Source organism: Balaenoptera musculus, chromosome 8 (genome assembly GCF_009873245.2).
Source record: "Balaenoptera musculus isolate JJ_BM4_2016_0621 chromosome 8, mBalMus1.pri.v3, whole genome shotgun sequence".
Classification (NCBI taxonomy): domain Eukaryota; kingdom Metazoa; phylum Chordata; class Mammalia; order Artiodactyla; family Balaenopteridae; genus Balaenoptera; species Balaenoptera musculus.
This window is the reverse complement of record NC_045792.1, coordinates 108850301-108868505: the sequence shown is the minus strand read 5'-3', so window position 1 is coordinate 108868505 and position 18205 is coordinate 108850301. Positions and strand designations below refer to the sequence as shown.

The following is an 18205-nucleotide window of genomic DNA, read 5'->3' as shown; positions in this document are numbered from 1 at the left end:
TTATGCTGGGCACGGGCGGGTGTGTGGGGGGCATGCGTGGTGGTCCACTGGTGTGCTGGGCCCAGGGTGGAGGGGGGACATGTGGGACTGGGGTGTGCTGCCGGGCATGAGCGGGGCGTGAGGGGTGGGGAGTGGGTACTGGGTGAGCGGAGCTTCGGGAGTCAGGTGGGGCCCAGGTGCGCAGGGCGATGGAGGTCAGGTGGGGTCAGGCGGGGCTCAGGTGCGCAGGGCGGTGGGGCTGGGGCGGGGCGGGCCGCCAGGTGCGGCCCAGGTGCGCGGGCTGCGCGCGTCCTCCCGGGCGCCAGGGGGCGCTGCGGCGGTGCGGGTCCGGGCCGGGCGCGCCCCTCCTTCCGCCCGCGGCCCCGGAAGCTGGCGATGGCGCGGAATGTGCTGTGAGTGGGGGTCCCGGGGCGCGGGGTCGGGGGCGTGGCCGCGCCCGGGACTTTGCTGCGGGGGCCGTGCCGGGCCGCGGGGACGCGACTCAGAGCCCCGCGCGGAACGTGCGGCGTCGAGGCGCCCGTGGGGGCGGGGCGGGGCGGGGCGGGCTCGGGGCGGGGGTGGTCGTTCCGGAGCCGGAGGGGCCCGGGCCGCCCCTTGGGGGTCGGGCCTGACGCTTGGCGAGGGCGGGTGGGACAGAAGGTTCGCGGGTCTGGGCCCCGCCGACCTCGGGCTTCGGCCCCCTCCGGCCGACCGCGCCCCCCACCCCCGCAGCTCCCCAGGGGCCCCAGACTGCGCCCCTTGCAGTGCTCGCCGCTGGTCACCAGGGGGAAGGTGTGAGCCTGGGTGGCCGCCCGCCGGCCTGGACCCCCACGAGGGCAGAGCGAGGCTCGGTCCTGGGCGAGCAGCCCTGCGCTTCCAGAACCTGCCCCTCCCGCCTCTCCGGCACAGCGGAGAAGGCTGTGCCACCAGCTTCTAATGGGGCAGCTGCCACGTGGGCCTGGGTCGCCAGGAGACCCCGGGAGACGTTACCTAGCCCTCAGCTCAGCACTCGTTCTTCTGCGGGTGCCCCGGCCTGTGCCAGGGTGCCTGAGCCCTGCCCCCTCAGGATGCCACACCCTGGACCTCGGCTCCTGACCCCCTCACGCTTCCCAGACTTGTGAGGCCCAGAGGCAGCGTGAGATTTGGCTTCACTGAGCCCCCTTCCCTGGTGCTGGGTGCTCCCCAAGATCAGGGGCCACGTGCTGTGCTGCAAATTGGTCACCAGAGACCCTAGATGGCATCCTCAGCCCCTGTGCCCACCCTCCACTAAGACCCGTCCCCTGGGCTCCCAGTAGACCCCTGGCCCCCTTGCAGCCCCTGTGGACCTTGGGCCCCCTCCTCACCCCAGCCCCGAGGCCCAGTTGGCAGCGTAGCCCTCCTGGCCCACCAAACCCCACCGGGAGCATGGGTCCAGCTGGCAGGGGCAGTTGGGTGGGAGCCACAGGTGGTGGCCGCCTGCACCTTCTAGATGCCTCTGCTCACTTTGGGGGTTTTGGGGGTGGGGCAGGCGGGCGGTCAGCTTGTAGCTGGTGATCTGCACACACCACCTCTCCCGAGCCTCTTATCTGTTGATCTTCACGCTTGTCAAGGATGAACTGGCGTTCCCAGCGCAGGGGGTGTGGAGGTGGCCCCATCCCTTTCCCCACCGCGGGGGTGGGCCAGTGCAGAATAAGCTGGTTCTGACCGATCCCCCCTCACCTGAGCTGAAGGGAGCTAGAGGGCGCGCCCTGTGTGGGGCCCATTCCTGGAGGGCGACAGCCATGCGGGGGCCGCGTGCCTTTGGGACCGGCACTTTGAACAAACACATGACTCTGAGCCTGTTTACGGGGTGGGGTGGGCATGTCCTCTGGCCTCTGTTCATGAATCATTCACCGGTCCTTTCCAAAGGCTGACCTTGGGGGTCAACAGGCCACACTGCCCCGGGGACTGGGGACTGGCCGCCCACGCCGGGTGAGCAGAGGGGGTGGCCTGTGGGTAACTGCCCCCTTGGCTCCCCGGCCCCATGGGCGTGATGACCTGTGGACCCTGCTGGGGTGTCCTGGGAGCCTCGTGTTCTGAACGTTTGACACGACCCCTCTCCCCCTGTAGGTACCCTCTGTACCAGCTGGGCAACCCCCAGCTCCGGGTCTTCCGTACCAACTTCTTCATCCAGCTGGTGCGGCCCGGCATGGCCCAGCCCGAGGACACTGTGCAGTTCCGGATCCCCATGGAGTAAGCCCCCCCTCCCCGCCCCCAGAGGAATTCAGGCTGGGGAGTGCCCCGAGGGGCCCACAGCCCCAGAGGTACCGCCGAACCCCACTCACAAGCAAGGTTCTTCCTGCCGTGAAAATTATGCAGGCAGCTCCGCACTGTCCGAGGTCTGGTGTGTGCAGGGCCTCGGGGTGTTCTGCTCCCCGCCGCCCCCGGGAAGCCTGGCCTGAGACCTGACTTCTCTTCTTGCCTCGGTCCTGGCTGCTCTTTCCAGGAGGCTGGGCTGTGACTCCTGCACCCGCTCACCGTGGCTTCCAAAGCCTTCGTCCTCAAGTGGGGCCTTCACGGAGGCCCCAGTTACAGAAGGGACACAGCCTCCCTGTGTCCAATGCTGAAGTCTTAGGGGTTCCGGGGTTGGCTTGAGCTTCCGTGTGAGGCCCATGTAGGGTGAAGAGGGCATGGGACCTAGCCCACCATCCCCTTGACCGTCATTTCTGGGAAGCGCCTGCCGGGAGGGTGCTGCGGGCAGGGCGGCAGCTGCAGAGCGGGTGGCCGGGCGCTGCGGGCAGCTCCTGGCAGCCAGGGGGCACTCGCAGACCGTCCCGCCCCTCCCCTTGAAAGCTGGGCCCCCAGGGAGTGTGACCAGTGGAAGGGAGAACAGAGCTGAGTCCTGGGGGCTGGTCCCCTGTCACCCCCTCACTGCTGCGTCCGGATGCAAGTGTGCTGGGTGGGGACCAGAGGCTGCATCTCCGGAGTCAGCGGGGCCCGGCCTCAGCCCTGGCCTCCCCCGAGCCCACTCCCACCCGGGGCCTGCGGTCGGCAGCTCACCCCGTCGGGCGGGCCGCCTTGTACCCCGGCCCTGTTCAGACTTCCTTTCTTTCTCCTTTGCCCCAGGATGACCAGAGTGGACCTCAGGAGTTACCTCGAGCGCATTTACAACGTGCCCGTGGCTGCCGTGCGGACGAGGGTGCAGCACGGTGGGTGCCCAGGGCGGGGGCTGCCCTCTCTGGTGTGGGCTCCTCCGCGGGGCTCCCGTGGCCCAGGCTGCCCGCGTCGCTGGCCTGGTCCCCCTCGCAGCCACTCTGGCACGTGGTCCTTTGCGCATGAGGAAACTGAGGCACGCGCAGGGTGGAGGTGGCCTCCCAGGGCTGGAACTTGGGTGGCCTGGCCCTGCCGGCTGCTCAGAGCAGGGCCCCACGCTCAACCCACCCACCCGCTCCCCCGCCTGCCCCCGGGCCGGTCAGCAAAGCGCTGTTTTTATTCCCCTGGGCCTTTCTCGTTCCTTCCTGTTGACCCCTGCCCCCCAGCCCCCGGTTGCCCAGTTGTAAATATGACGACCCTCCGTCGAGGGGAGGTCAGACAGCAAGAGCCTCTGTGCTGACAGGGCAGAAAGCCGTTTCTTGAGTTATTTTAGACACGTTTGGGTTTCCACCGCGCGGAGTTTGGCGGTGGTGGCGCCTGCCCGCGCGAGCCTGGCCTAGTGGCCCAGGGCGTGCCGCCTGCAGTCTGTAGCCCGACGGTGCCTGTGTGTTTGCCTGTTTCTAGAAAGTGGGTTCCTGGATTAGTGGGGCTGGAAACGTCATGCTGGGAGTGAAGGTTTTTGTCTCCCCCCCTTCCGACAGGTTCCAGCAGGAGGAGGGATTACAGGAACGTCAGGATAAAGAAACCAGACTCCAAGGTGGCCTACGTGCAGCTGGTGAGCGCTCACCCCGGCCGTGACCTGGGGCGGGGGGCGGGCAGGATCCTGGGGCCCCCGGCTGGCACCTAGTTCTCACCCGCGTGGAGCCCCGGGGGGAGCTGGGGTTCAAAGCACAGCTCAGAGGTGGGAGGGGACGGGTGCTGGGGGACTTCTCGGGGGCCAGCCCCGGACGTGCGGTGGGCGGATGTGGGCCCGCTGGGCTCGGGGTGGGTTCAGGCAGAAACCAGGGCTGGCGAGCGTCAAAGCAAGGAAGCGGTTAATGCTATGCGGGTGGAGGTTCCCGCTGGGGCCTCGGTGTCAAGCCAGACCACTTGGGGCGTGCTGGGGTCCTGGCTGACCCCCTCTCCTCTGGGCCTGACTGCGGGGCGCGGCACACTCCCCCAGGTTCTCTTCACTGCGTCCCCTGCCTAGCGAGGCGCTCCGGAAAGAGCGTCCAGCACCCCGTCTGAGCCTTTGCTGACCGAAACCCAGACCTGGCTAGAGGAAGGCACGCGTTTTCCAAGCCCCTTTCCGGGCTCTTCCTTTCCAGCCTGAGCTGCCCCCAGACGTGCTTTCCCAGATATGCTCTTGACTCAGAATGGACAGCCTTGGCCCCCCAGCACCAAGGCCCCGTGGGCTCCGGGCAGGATTCCTCTGCCGGGGCACGTGACCTTGGACCTGCCCACAGAGTCTGTTAGCTGCCCTGCGTTTGAAACCCTGGGCGGCGGGGGAGGGGGTGGGGGTCTTCCAGTCTCTTTACTTTCCTCGTAAACAGCCTGGGTCAGAGCGGGGAGCCCGCGGGCCCCGGGGCCGCTAGATGGCAGTAGCGCTATTATGAAAACACCCACCGGCCCCAGGGCCTATTTTGGGCCTTAGGAGGCAGTTTGTTGAAAGACCAAGTTAGCATGGCAGCTTTTCTGAAAAACAGTCACAGTTGTTCTAAACAGGGGCCCCCGTAATTATTTGGCCTAATATTTGCTGTGCATAAAATCAGCCAGTCCAGGCAGGGAGAGTGGCCGTTGGCCTTATAAAGACGCCTGTGTCCTCTGTGTTAAATCGGGCCATCTGTCTTTGTCACGGCACGCCGGTTGACACCCCATATGTCGGCATTCGCCACGAGGCCCTTCAGCGAGAGCTATAGTTACAAGTGGCTTTTGAGTCATCCGAGCCCTTGCGTTTCCCGGGCCCCACCTTGCTCTGGAAGCTGAGCTGCGCGGCCTGGGATCTGGTATCTGCAGCTGCCACCCGGCCGCCTTTCTTCCCCTGTGAAATCAGGGCCGCACAAGTGGGGGCACAGGGCGTCCCCGCCAGGCACGCTTCCCTCCGCTGCAAAATTCAATTTGTAACGGATCCCCCCCGCCTCCACCCCGCCCGACTCCGGCAGATCTCTGCCTGGAAACCGGCCGGGGGGTTGGACCCTCGCCCCCCGAAGGGGTTCCCTCTCTGTCCTCCGTCTGCGGAGACGTCCTCCCCGTGTGTCCCTTGGGGCCTCGTTTCTGGGCTTCTCATCACTGAGCTGATCGCAGAGCACACAGAGGTCCATCAGGAAGACAAGTGAAATTCCCGGATTTGTTCGGAGTTGGCTGCTTCGGGAAAGCTGGTCCCCCGTAGTGGGGGTCCCGGGTTTCCTCCCACGAGCTGATAACCGTCTCTTTGGCCCAGAGTCGGGGAGCTAGCGAGCCTGGGTCACCCCACAGCAAGGAGCCTCGGCCCCCAGGCTGAAGCTGAAGCCTGCTGGTGACAGAGAGCCTGCCCCCCCCACCCCGCCACCTTGCCCGCCCCTCACCGTCCCGGGCCGGCGTCCTCGCTTTTCACTGCGACACTTTCCTCCCCTCCTGTTCTTTTCCGCTGGTCAGCTTTGGAAGGATGGAGGGTTTTATTTCTGAAAGTACAAGGTGAATTTCTCTAGGAAGGGAACCCCCAGCAGCCGCAGTCGGCACCCACCCCCGGCGCTTGTCTCGGTGAGAAAACGAGGAATTTCTCCCAGCGGCGCCCTCCGTTTTTTCCCAAGCTATTGCGGATTGCCATCTTTGTATTTATATTTTAAAATGTCATTTTAGGTTTCCCCCACCTCAGAAAACTAGCAGAATCACCTCGGTATATTAAACATAAATCCCCCATTCTGGGCAATCGGCCCTGCATGTAAACTATTGCCCTTTGGTATTTTAAAGAAGAAGAAAGAAAGTTTCGAAGTGTGCAAGCGACTCCTCCTGCAGGCTGGCTGCCGAGCGCACGGTTGCTGCCTTTCATCACTCGGGGCCTGCGCTGCGCGCCGTGTGAGCGGGATTTATACGCCTCCCGTGCTCAGGGCCGAGTACGTGGGCCGTTTCAGATCACGCTTGGCCGCCTGCCCGAATCCAAATGTCTTCACAAAACAAGGGTCTCCAAGAACCAAGCGCACTTCACTGATTTTACTTATTAAAATTTTCCAGATCCGGCCCTTCTCTGCCCGTCTGGAGGTGGACGGCGCAGCCCTGGGAGTGTTGGCCCGGGTCGTTCCCCGCCCCCCCCCCCCGCCCCCATCCTTGGAACTGCCTTGCGATGTGTAGCACGTGGAGGTGGCCCCGCACCTCACGTTGTTTGGGGTCCCCTCCTCCCTCCGGCCCACTGACGGGCCGGGCTGGTACCCCGACCACGTGCTGGGGGTCCGGGCTGGGACTTGGCCGGCACTCACGTGTTCTGAACTTTTAGTGGAAGATGTAAAACCAGTTAATTTGCAAAGCCGGTCTTGATTTATAGACTGCTCGCATGTACGTTTCTTTGTACGTTACATGCGTTTTATTTGCCAAGCTCTGAGCCGGGAGGAGGGTTAGTCTTTAATGTGGGTAAAGGCCTGTAGGTATTTTGGGTGGAAGACGTTCCAGGGAGGCAGCAGACACGATCTGTGCCTTGTTTCCTCGCCCCTGCCCCCAGTATGGCCGGGCGACTCCTGCCTGGAGTGGGTGCTCTGCTGGGCTCCCCCGGATGGGGGCACGCTGCCTGAAGAGCTGGCCTCGATGAGGGGCCTTGTCACAGCAGTGGTTTCCACCGCAGAGGGCTGGGGCCCGGCCTCCGTCTGTCCTGCAGGCGATGGGCGGGCAGGTTCCATCTGGCCACGGACCTTCCCACGGGGCTCCCGGCCTGTCCCGCCCGCGCTGCAGGCTGAGCCCGTGTCTTTCCTCCCCAGGCGCACGGACAGACCTTCACGTTCCCAGATCTGTTTCCTGAGAAAAAGAGGCCTGAAGGCAGTTCTGCGGATGAGGACCTGCGGGACCAGGTCCTGGAAGACCAGCGGCGGAGGCAGAGCTGCGACCCCCGGCGCGGGGGCGTCCCCGGCTGGTTCGGCCTGTGACGGGCGGCTGACAGCTCGACTCAAATAAAAGCGCTGCTTGTGGAGACCGCCCAGCCCCCCACGCCCTGTGCTCTGGGCCCTGCCCCCACCCGAGAGCAGGGGCCCGGCCGCGCAAGGCGAGCCAGGCAGGCCCAGAACCCTGTCCAGCTGGGGGGGAGACCCACTTCCAGAGCACCCAGGAAGTCATCCTGAGCTGCTCTGTTGAAGAGCTTGCTTCGGGCGGTTTGTGGGGGAGATCAGAGTGAGTGCTGCGGGCAGGGGTCGGGGTGGCCGCTGGGAGAGAGCCCGTCCGGGCTGGGGGTCCAGGGTGGCACAGTCCACTGTGGTCTTGAGCAGGGAGGGCGGGGGATCCAGAGAGGGTGGGGTTTAGGGGACTAGTCCAGAGCAAGGCCGCGTCTGGAAGGATTGCCGGGCCGAAGGCTTGCAGGTGGGAAGCGGAGCGCGGTCAGGGACGACCAGCACCCGGGCACCCGCGGGATGGGGGTAGAGGGGGCGCTGGTCCCGGGGGGTCCGGGAGCCTGGTTCCCTGCATCTCCGGTTCCTGAGATGCACCCGCAGCTTGATTTCTCTCTGAATCACACTCTGCAGCTAAAAGCCTAACCCTGAGCGCCCCCGGGAGCCAGCGCCCCGCAGCCGCCCCCGGGCAGGGGGAGCGGTGAGGCCACACCCGGTTGGCTGGGCCCGTCTCTGAGTGTCCGCGGGCCTGGAGATCTGGGGAACAAGCAAGACGGCATTGTGGGTGCGCTCAGGGAATCGGGCCACGTTGCCCCTGGGGCGGGACACGGATGCCAGATGCCACGAGGGCTCAGGGACCACCCTCCTCCGCGGCCTCCCGGCTCCCCGTTCTGGAGCTTGGCTCTTCCCTCCGCGGGGGAGACAGTGGGGAGCCGGCTTGGCCGGCCCCCTCCACCCGAGGGACACGGGGGGCGTCACGTGGGCCTTTGAAGCTCCCCTCCGGCTGGAGGGTGAAGGTCCGGGCAAACTCCACCCTTCAGCGTTGATTTAAAGTGATGGGGAAGGTCGGGAAGGAGGCTGGAGAACGGAGTCAATGGTATTTTCCTGAGAGAAATAATTCATGGGGCCCCGAGGACCCCGACTCAAGGCCAGGGGAGGAATCCCATCCTTCATCTGCTGCACTTCCAGAGCTGGCCGCCCGCACGCCCCCGGACGCAGCCCCCAGACCCTTCCCACACGGCGGCCCTCTGCTGTCCTCGCTGTGCCCTCCACGTCCCCCAGGGCCTGGCATCTGCCGGTCACGGCCACGGAGGTGGGCCGAGGCGTCCTCTGTCCTCAGCACCCCCAGGGCTGGTGGATGGAGTGGCCACAGCAGCGCCGGGTGGGGGTGGGACACGGGGTGTCCGGCACAGAGCCGAGTGTGCGGGGCAGGGGTGGGGTTGCCTTGCAGGGCGCTGAGCAACAGGAAACGGGCCTTCAGCTGGGGGGCTGCTTGCCCCCACCCCAGGCACGGAGCCTTGAGAAGGCGCTGTTTGACACCCCTGCCCCTCCCTGGCTGGAGGCTGGAGGCTAGAGGCTTGGCAGGGAGACAGCCGGTGCCTCCTCGGGAGGTCTCTCTGCCCCAGGTCGGTGGGCCCCGTGATCGTCTTCTCCGAGCCTCCGTCTCCCCCTTCCTTGCGCGGCTGGGAGATGGTGGTCAAGACTTCTGGTCCCAGCATCCTCTTCCCCTCTGCTCCTCCACACGTGGGGACCAGAGGAGGGTCTCCCGGGGGCCCCCTAGGCTGGGTGTCATCCTGCCCGCTCAGGCCTTTGCTGGACAGCCTCACGTGGGGCTGGGAACAGCGAGGGCCCGACCCAGTGGACTTGGGGGCTCCTTTTCCCGTGGGGACAGTCCTGCCAGGAGCACCCCGGGCCAGCGCCTGGGGGAAAGTATATGGACGAAGGAAGAGGGCTTGAGCCCACAACACCGCCCCCTGTGCCTCCCTTCTTTAGGGCCATTCGTCGCCTTGTGGGGGCTGTGAGACCCAGGATACGGCAGGCAGAGCCCGCGAGGGGCGGCGCTGGGGGCTGGGCCAGCCGCCTTCTCAGTCCCCTGTGGCTGCCACGGGCCCTGCTTGGAGCCAGCAGGCCTGTGCTGATGAGTTATAGTTGCAGCAGGCCCGGCCTGTGGCCCACGGGACGCATCCCAGACCCCCCAGCAGCTCCAGGTGAGGCCCGGCCGCCAGGGCTGCCAGGATGGAGCGGAAGCCCATCTGGCCGCAGCCCCTCCGCCAGCGTCTGGTTTTCCTCTTCAAGGGCCAGAGTCTCCCCGGGGCCGCATCATGCTGTCATCCCAGCTCCACGTGCATCGTTTAAGTAACCGACTGCAGGTGACCCACCGCCTGGCTGGGCCCCTCGGCCGGGGTGGGGAGGGCCCGCTCACTTCTGCAGCTGGGACCCCCAGTTGAGTCGGGGGCTCCATCCTCTGGCCTCTGGGCGGCCTCAGCAGGGGACCCGGGCCCAGGGACACCGCCGGTCGTCTGGGCTGCCCCGCCCACCCCCCAGGCCTTAAAACACAAAGGAAACTAAAGAAGTCGGTCCCCTTGAGGGTGACTCCGGAGGGGGTCCCCTCCCACCTCCCGACTTTCATGTAATTCTGAACTCCATGAATGAACGAATGCGTGAGTGTGCGTGAATCACTGGTGAACACCCCAGTTCAGCACATCAGCTTGGCCACACGGGAGAGCCCTGCCCTGTCCGCGGGTTTGAGAATCGGGCAGGGCCTGGGGCGGGGTCCAGGTGGGCCCCCAGCCACTGTTTTCACTGAAGCTGGCGGTTGCGGCTGCCGCCTGCTTCCTGGCTGTGAAGACGCGCTCGCCACCCCCTCACATCACAAAGGGCAGAAGAGCCAGCTGGTCAAGGGCTGTTCTTTTCTGTTTTCAAACAGCTTTATTGGGATATGGTTCGCATCCCTACGGTACCCCGTCGTAAGTGTGTCGTTTGATGTCTCAGTGTTCAGGCAGGTGTGCACCTATCACGGTGATCAGTTTGAACACATTCTCATGTCACCCACAGAGCAGCCCCGCACCCTCCTGCCGACGCTCGCCACCCCCCCACTCCCCACCCCAGCCCCGCCGACACAAGCCTGCTTCCGTCTCTGCGGATTTGCCTGCTCTGGACACTTCATGGAAATGGAGTCTGTGCTGGCTTCTGTCACTCAGCGTCACGCCCTCGGGCCCATGCTGTAGCCCGCGTCAGGGTTTCCTTCCGTTGCGTGCGTGGGCCACAGTCTGTGTATCTGTTTGTCCGTGGATGGCGCTTGGCATGTGTGTTATCATTGCTCGGGGATGTCGGGTGCTTAGCCTGGAATGTTTCACGGGAGGCCGGGGCTGCCTCACCACCAACAAGGGTGTTTATCAGTCCCTGAAAGTCCCCAAAGGCTGTGGAGAGATGGGCCACGTCTGCAAACTGCCCGGCTGCTGGATAGGGCCTGGTCAGGGGTGTCAAACAGCCTGCCCCCTCGGGGCCCTGGGAGCTCCACTGGGGTCGGGCTGGCACGGGGAGGGGGTTTCCAGACAGCCCCAGGACCCCCATCCCTGTGCCTCTCTCCTTCCCTAAATGCCGCGCCTCGGGTCCAAAAGACGCTCAGTTCCGGCCCTCGGAAACCCTCCTTTCCCCGGGCATGAGGGCTGGCACACGCGTGCACTGGTCCCCAAGTCGCCCTGCGTGTGGGTGCCTGTCCCATCTCTGTAACCGACACTGAGTCCCGTCAGGACAAAGGTTTCCATCTCCTCTCAGAGCTGAGCTGGCTCTCGCTGCATGTCCCGCCGTGCGCAGGGGCACCCCACCCCAGGGAAACCCCTCCATTTCTGCCAGCGCCCCACACCTGCCTCCCCGGCCTGGCCCTGGGGCGCTTGGCTTCTTGGGAGAAAGGGAAAGGTTCCCCGGAGACCTGGGTCTCCTTCCCAGGTTCCCACTCGCCCAGCCCGGAGGGAGCTGCACCCCACAGGGCTTGGCCCAGACACCCCAAGACGGACGCGGGGACACCCGGGCCACCGGCCTGGGAAGCAGCGGCCAGGACAGCTCCCCACGCGGCCCACCAGGCCGACATGTTCAGCATCTGTGTCGCTCCTTCCTGACTGAGATCATCCCCAGCACCAATCCCCCCAGATCACTTCATTATTTCTTTGTAAATAGGGCTTTTCCTAGTCAAAATAATCACCATGTTTTGTGCTGCTCCCACATCTGGCTTTGATTGGCCCCCACCTCCTCGGGTGGACCTGGACCCCTGATGCTGTGACAGAGGGAAGGCAGCCCAGCCTGCTTTCCTCCCTGCGCGAGGCCGGGCCTGGGGGACCCCGGTCCTGTCCCTGCACAGCTGCACTCCGGCCTGGGCCTGGCTCCGCTGGGCGCATCCTTGGTTCTGCCTTTGCAGAGTTGGGGTCCCGGGGCTCCCCCGTGGCTGGATTCTCCTCTCCCTGCAGCTCCCGTGGCCTCCGTAGGGGTCCCGGCAGACACACAGCGTGCAATTCACCTCGCCGGCGGTCCTCTCCTTCCCATGTGGGCGCACCCATCTCCATGCAGGAGCCCTCTGGGCACCCCTGAGAGTGTCTCCGAGGAGAGTCCTGGTTCGGGGCGCCCAGCAGCCCGCTGTGCAGGCAGAGGTCAGCCCCTCTTTCTTCTGACCCGCTCCCCTGGGTGACCTGCCCCTTTAATCCTCCCAGCCCGAGTCCCAGGAGGCTGCTCCCCTTCCCCTGGCCCTCCGTCCGATGCCAGGTCCAGACCGGGCCCTCCGGGCGATGGAGACAGGACCGCACACACTCTGACGCACGGGGAAGCTGCTGTTTGGATGACTGGGACGGTGCCCGAGTGTCCTCGGCACCAGCACCTGCAGCGTCTGGGCTTTGCGCCTCCCGCCGTCCCCTCCCAGCGTGCACGGTGAGCAGCTTTCCGGGACGTGGAATTAGGGGCCCTGGGCCGTCCACCTTGCCGTCCCTCCTCCAGCCCCGTCACATTCCGTATGGCCGCTGGATCCACCAGCCACAGACACCAGGTGACGAGCATCTGGGCAGTGGGCACAGGGCAGCAGAATGGCACCTGCCTGCGGGAGCGTGCCCGCTGACTGCCCAGAGGGGAAGATTGAAATACTCCGGAGGGACCTCAGAAGACCACTGAGGGGGCGGGGTCTCGTGTCCCTCGGGCCGGGGAGGTGCCTCCAGAAGCCTTCGCGCAGGCCCCAGGTAGGGGTGCCACGTCCCTGCGGACAGCACCGGGCGCTGACCTCATCAGGGCTTCCCTTCAGGCCTCGCTGGAATTCCGCCGGCCCTGAACAGCCGACGCTCCTGCCAGGCTCTCCCTGGGACTTCACGGGGGGCCAGGGCCCTAAATAATTCTTATAAAACCCACGTCAGCCCCAAACTGTGTGATATCTGATTTGTAGCCCTAACAAAACCCCGTGCCTGCTGCCAGAGGGGGTGCGGTGTGAGCCCGGCGGTGCAGAGGCCCTGGGTCCCGCTGGTGCGTGTGCACACGTGTGTGAGCGAGTGAGGTGGGCCCTGGGGGGGCTGGGCTCCTGCAGCTCCAGGGCTCCACTGAGCCGCCACAGCGACGTCCTCGACCGGACAGGACAGAGGGGGTGGCAGAGGTGGCAGCCGCTCCCTGCTGGACCACCTTGGGGAGGGACCTGGAGGCTGGGGCACCAGGCGCTGCTGACCAGCCGGAATGACTGCGGAGCAAAAGGCCAGCTGCCTGGAGAGAGACGCATCTGGCCACCCGCACACACTCAGCCCAGCCACTCTGGCCCTCCAAGGCCCTTCTGCAGCGTCTGAGGCCAGAGCACCAAGGAACAGGAGGCTGTGGGGACCTCAGACGTGAGCGGCCCGTCTGAGGACTTCTGGGGACACAGGCTTCCCCCTCCTGGCTCCTAGTGGCCAGCAGACGAGGGCTGCCACCTGGGCAGGGGCCTGGGTGGGGCTGTGAGGGCCAGGGGTCCTGCCCTTCGCTCCCAGCTGCTGGCCTTGCCGCCAGGAGGCCCTCGGCTGCAGCCTCGACCTTCTTGTCTAAAACGTGGACATGATCATGTCGGCCAGCGGGGAGACAGGGCCAGGCTGGAGGAAGGTGCCCAAAGGCTGCTCCCAGGACCCTGTCCCCCTGATGCCCGGTCCCCTTCTCCACCCAAGTGTGTGTTCTGGCTTCGTGCAAAGCCTGGAGCCCCCTGCCCAGCCCAGGTCTCTGTCTCCGTGGCTGTCCATCACCACACCTGGCCACCCGTGCATCCTGCCACGTCCCGTGTCCCTGCCAGGTGTGGCGGCCCTGTTGGGGGTGAGCTCCCGCACAAGGCCACGGTGTGGCAGGGCAGGCACGGCAGAAGCCCCAGGCAAGCGGCCGTGCTGTGGAAGGGTTCGTGTGGCGTCCGGGCTAGGGGCAGGGGGTGGTGCTAGAAGTGGGCACCTCATCACTGCCCAGTGCAGCGGCCCCAAATCAGGCTATGTCCTTGGAAGTGCCACCAGGCCTGCTGGTCTAGGACAGAAACCTCCCTTCACGCTGGCCCCCAACCCACACGGCCCCCCAGCCGCCTGCCCCTCCAGAGCAAGTCCAGGGTCTCTCTACTCCTCCAGACCCTGGGCATTCTCACCCTCTTGAAGAGTGTCCCCAGGGGTGCCCCCAGCCCCACGCGCTGCCTCTTGCTGGCCCCTGGCGTCTGTGGCGCCCTTGCCTGCTCCCTCTGTGCTTTGGGGGTACCGCCGGGTCCCCTGCCTGGTCTCAGGGGCTCGACCAGTTGCGGGGGCTTTGTGCCACTGCTGGTTCTCTTTCCACTTAAGATAAGAAGGCCCTCCATCCCCAGGTTCCTTCCTGCTGTGTCCCTCGGCCCCCAGTGCGTTCCTCAGATCTGGGCTCGCGAACTCCCGCCTCCCACTGCTCTGCCGGGTGGCCCACGGGGCCTTGAGGGGCTTCCGGAAAGGCCCCCAACCCTCACCTCCCGAGGGGCAGGAGTGGCCGAGTGTGTTGGGGGTGACGCACCCAGAGCTCCAGCCCCGAGATTCTGGTCGCTTGTCCCCAGAGCCCAGAGACCACGACCGGGGAAACCCCTCCTGGATCCTGGGGCCACCTGGTGTGTGCCCACACTGGGCTTGTCCTGTGTCCTCGAGAAAAGGCAGCCCAAGTTGCAGAAGATGCCTCCTAAAAATAAAAATCGGGCGCGAGGCCCTGTGGGGCCAGTCCTGAAGGAGGCCAGTGGGATTAGGACCAGCTGCTGCCCCGTCCCTGGCCTGTCCTCACCTCCCAGAGCACCCCCTGCTTCCCTGTCCCCTGGCCTCACCCTGGCTAAATCCGCCTTGGCCCCTTGGCTGGTACAAAACAGGAAAACTGTGTGTTCTGAGCCTCCTTGGGGGCTTAGTGGGTAAGGGGAGCCGGCAGCTGCCCGAGGAGAGTGACGAGCGACGCCCTTTATCTGAAAATATCGTGTTGCCCGCCTGGATGCCGGGGGCCCCGCGTGCCAGCCCGCCCGACTCCTGCTAAAACTGAAATAGCTTCGGGAGGTGGACGCAGCTGTCCACATCAGTCAAGATGACCCCGGCCAGAGTGGCGGGTCCGAGCTCCCACGAACTCAGGCTCTTCCAGGGGCTGCTGACCTGTGGTCCCCGGACCCCAGGGCCAGGGCACTGCCAGGGCCCCCCGAGAGGCCCCTGGGAGAGGAACGGAAAGGGGCCACACTGGCCATTCCACAGCCCTTGCTGTGGCCTTGGCCTGGGTCCCTAACGTCGGCCTAGCTCCTCCTGGACTCTCCTCCCCACCCAGGAACCCTGTGCCGCCTGGGGTGCTGGGTGCGTGTCCTGGGCAGAGCAGGGAGACGGACCGAGGGAGCGGCTGGGGGACCGAGGCGATGGGGGACCCGCAGAGCAACCTCGGAGTGTGAGGGTGCAGTGCGGGACGCAGGATGGGAAGAGTCGCCAAGGGTCTGTTTGCAGGGACAGAAAGGCAGGGAACCAGGAAGCTCCCTGCAGCAGGAAGCTGGGACCTGAGAGCCACGAGGAAGAGGCTCCAGACGGGCAGGGTGGACGCGGCCGGAAGGCTCTGGGCCGGGCGGTGACCCCGGGGTGGGAGGGGGAGCAGGCGCCGGCCGGGCGTGCTTGGCCTGGCATGCTGGGCCACATGCTTGCCCAAGGGGCTCATGGAACATTCTTGCGGGGGGCCGGAGCCAGGGCCCGATGTGTGTGCGTCCCAAGGGTGGGGGGCGCCGGGCGCTATAACGGGCGGCACGCGGCACACTTAGTCACCTCTGAGGTATGGCTCCCGGCCTCGCCCCGTGTCATTGCCATGGCAATGCTGGGAGGGGCCCACAAACAGCCCCAAACAGAGTGGCCCCCTGACTCCTGGTCGTCCCCTCGAGGGGGTGGGACACTCGGAGAGACACTGCCAAGTTTGGGAGAAGAAGCTTGCAGGCTGGCCTCGCTCCAGCCCTTCCCTGGGACGTGTGCACCCCTGTCCCATCCCTGTCCCACCCGGCCCGGAGCCGGGACACCACGCAGGGACCTGTGCACCAGGGGTGGGGAGCTGGGGCGAGGTGGCCAGGCCCCTGGGTTCAGGTAACCCAGAACATTGGGGTTTCTCGAGAGAAGGACTCGGACTGCTTGAAATACACGTTCCGGGGGCTCTCGGGGCGCTGGCTCACAGACAAGCCCCTCCCAGCTCATCTGCCTCTCCCTCCGTTAAAATGGGGACAGTGCCCCCACCGCAGCTACCCCTGCCCCTCAGGCTGTCAGGGCCCCGGACCATCCAGAGCAGGGCAGGGTGGGGCGGGGCGGGGCGGGGTGGGGGGGAGGTCACCAGGACAGAGCCCCAGGGTGGCCGCCTGACGGGGGCAGTAGTGTCACATGGTGAGAGGGCGGTCAGTGGCATCCTGCAGCCCCGGGGGGCCCTGCCCCCAAGAGAGGCACCTTCCCACAACCCCTTCCCCAGGAATGCAACCCCAGAACTGGGGTCTGGCACCCATGCACCCGAGGGGCACCCACCCACTCTTCTGGGGTGCCTGCCCGGCCCGAGCAGTGACCCAGCAGCGGAGGCCTCGGCACAGGGGTCTGGGCATTCGCCAAAGGCTGAGGGGGACGTTTGTTCCAGGTGGGGTCCGTTGGGGACCACCCAGGGAAGTTTCGTCTGCAAACCGAGGCAAGCGCTAATGGTTTGGGGTCCTTTGGGCATCTGCCATCCCTCCCCGACCAGGCTGACACCTGGGCCGACCAGGGCAGTCCAGAACTCCCAGCACGCACACCCAGGCTCAGCCCCCTGGGAGCTGACAGCTGGGGTGGACCCAGCGCCAGGGCCTTGGGTGGGAGACAGTGTCCCCCACGGACCTGACCTGGAAGCGCAAGTGTGCATGCATCGTGTCCCCCAAGGGTGGCGCTGTCAGCCAGGAGGCAGCGGGACCCTGCTCGGAAAGGTCGTGTGCGGTGACGGCCGGCCAAGCTGTCCTTCCTGGCTCAGCTGTCGGCAACCTGAACCCTCCACGCTGGCCAGGAGGCTCGAGGCCTAAATTAGGGTCTGCGGGATAGGCCGTGGCATCACGGGGACGTCCAAGCCACCGTTGCAGCAGAAATGTCCCGTTCCAACGCCGGAGAGGCCCGTCCACCCAGAAGGGCGGCCGGCAGCAGACATTTCCAGGAAAACTCAAGTGAGCCCACCGTGTGGACACCCGGCCTGTGACGGCCCACTCTCAGCCCCCTCCCCAGCCCAAGCAGGCCCCCAGCCCCTGCCTTCCGGCCCAGCGTCTGTTCTCTGGGTTAAGGGATCGGGTTCACCCCTCCTCACAGGACTGCGTCTTATCTCTGGGAAAGAGATTATGGGGTTTCTGACATTAAATTCTCACGCTGAAGTTTTCAGCATGTAGTCTGAGAAGCATCTTTTTCCGAGTAGCACCTGGAAGGGAGGACACGAAGGGTGTCAGGGCTGCTCACGCAAGACTTTGAACCTGGGGGTGGGGGGGACTCGCCATCCGTCAAGCCCCCTCCACGCCGCGGCCAACGCCTCCCCCTCCCCGCACGTGAGCGACGCATCCCAGCCACGCGAGCCCCCTCCCAGCCAGACCCCCTCCAGCCGCCCAAGTCCTGCCAGCCGCCCGGCCCCTGGACCCATGGCGGGCGCCGACGGTGGCACGAGGCCACGCTGGTTTTAGCGGCCCATCATACATTGCTCTTTGTCCCGGGGGCCTGCTCCAGGCAGCCCTGTTCACATCTGCGGGGGGCACGGGCGGCCAGCTGTCCTGGCCCCTGGCCCCCAGGAGAGGTGAGCCGACGGAGCCGCGGTGGTCCTGGGGTCCCGGCTGCGTTATCGTCTGCGGGAAGCGGTAATCGAAAGGGCCTGTCCACTTGTGTTTTCCGGTGATTGAAGGGCCCGCTTGGAAAGTCTACTCTCAAGCCCGTCTTTTGGGTCATTTTGATTTGGGGATTTCCAAACATCGGGGCCACAAGAGGTCACCCCACTGACCCCGGCCTGCCTCATTATGTCACAGCCAGATTGCTGTGACACCTGATGGAATCCAGAAGGCCCCGGGAGGGCAGCGGGCTGGAGGTGGGGGCGGGGTGGCCGGCCAGGGGGCTGGGGGCTGGGGGCTCCGCTCACCCAGTCCCACCCGTACCCTGGGCAACACTGCGCCCCCATCCCCTTCCCCGCTGCCCCAGCAGGCCAGCCCGGGCCTCTACACGCTGAATCCCGCCGGGCACCCGGTGCTGGTGACCCTGCTCCTAAACTTCGGCCAGGCTCACGTGCCCTCACCCGCACGGGCCCGGTTCCACGCCGGATGCTGCCACCGCTGCCCCCGCCCCCCACGGTGTGGCCACTCCCCGCCTTACTTCCCACTGCCCGGGAGGAGCCCCAGGTCCCGCCCTCCCACCCGGCGCCCTCCACCCTCCAGCCCCACCGAGCCCCACGTGCCCCCCATCCTGGCACGATGGAGCAGCTCCTGACCCTGCCCAGCCCTGGCCCAGCTGCCCTGTGTCCTCCCTCCTCCTCCTCCTCCGCAGCCGGGGTCCCTCTTGGGCCCTCCTTCCTGCTTCCCATCTCATCTTCCTTGGGGAATGGAATTACAAGGCTTAATCCGA

The 18205-nt window shown here is 65.9% G+C and overlaps 1 protein-coding gene and 1 long non-coding RNA gene across 3 annotated transcripts; both read left to right on the top strand.

Annotated features, from left to right (window-relative positions):
* The first annotated feature begins 325 nt into the window (after nt 1-325).
* MRPL23 (mitochondrial ribosomal protein L23) lies at nt 326-7227 on the top strand. The gene is made up of 5 exons (XM_036861847.1): nt 326-392; nt 2068-2190; nt 3064-3146; nt 3792-3865; nt 7014-7227. The coding sequence occupies exons 1-5, from the start codon at nt 376-378 to the stop codon at nt 7176-7178; spliced, it is 462 nt and encodes a 153-aa protein (XP_036717742.1). The 5' UTR covers nt 326-375; the 3' UTR covers nt 7179-7227.
* Nucleotides 7228-7927: 700 nt separating this feature from the next.
* LOC118899852 lies at nt 7928-10314 on the top strand. Of its 2 annotated transcripts, XR_005020999.1 has the most exons (5): nt 7928-8758; nt 9126-9340; nt 9429-9502; nt 10060-10099; nt 10188-10247. It is a non-coding gene; the product is annotated as an uncharacterized LOC118899852 (long non-coding RNA). The 2 variants fall into 2 exon arrangements; XR_005020998.1 differs by lacking the exon at nt 10060-10099 and having other exon boundaries at nt 10188-10314.
* The last annotated feature ends 7891 nt before the right edge of the window (nt 10315-18205 follow it).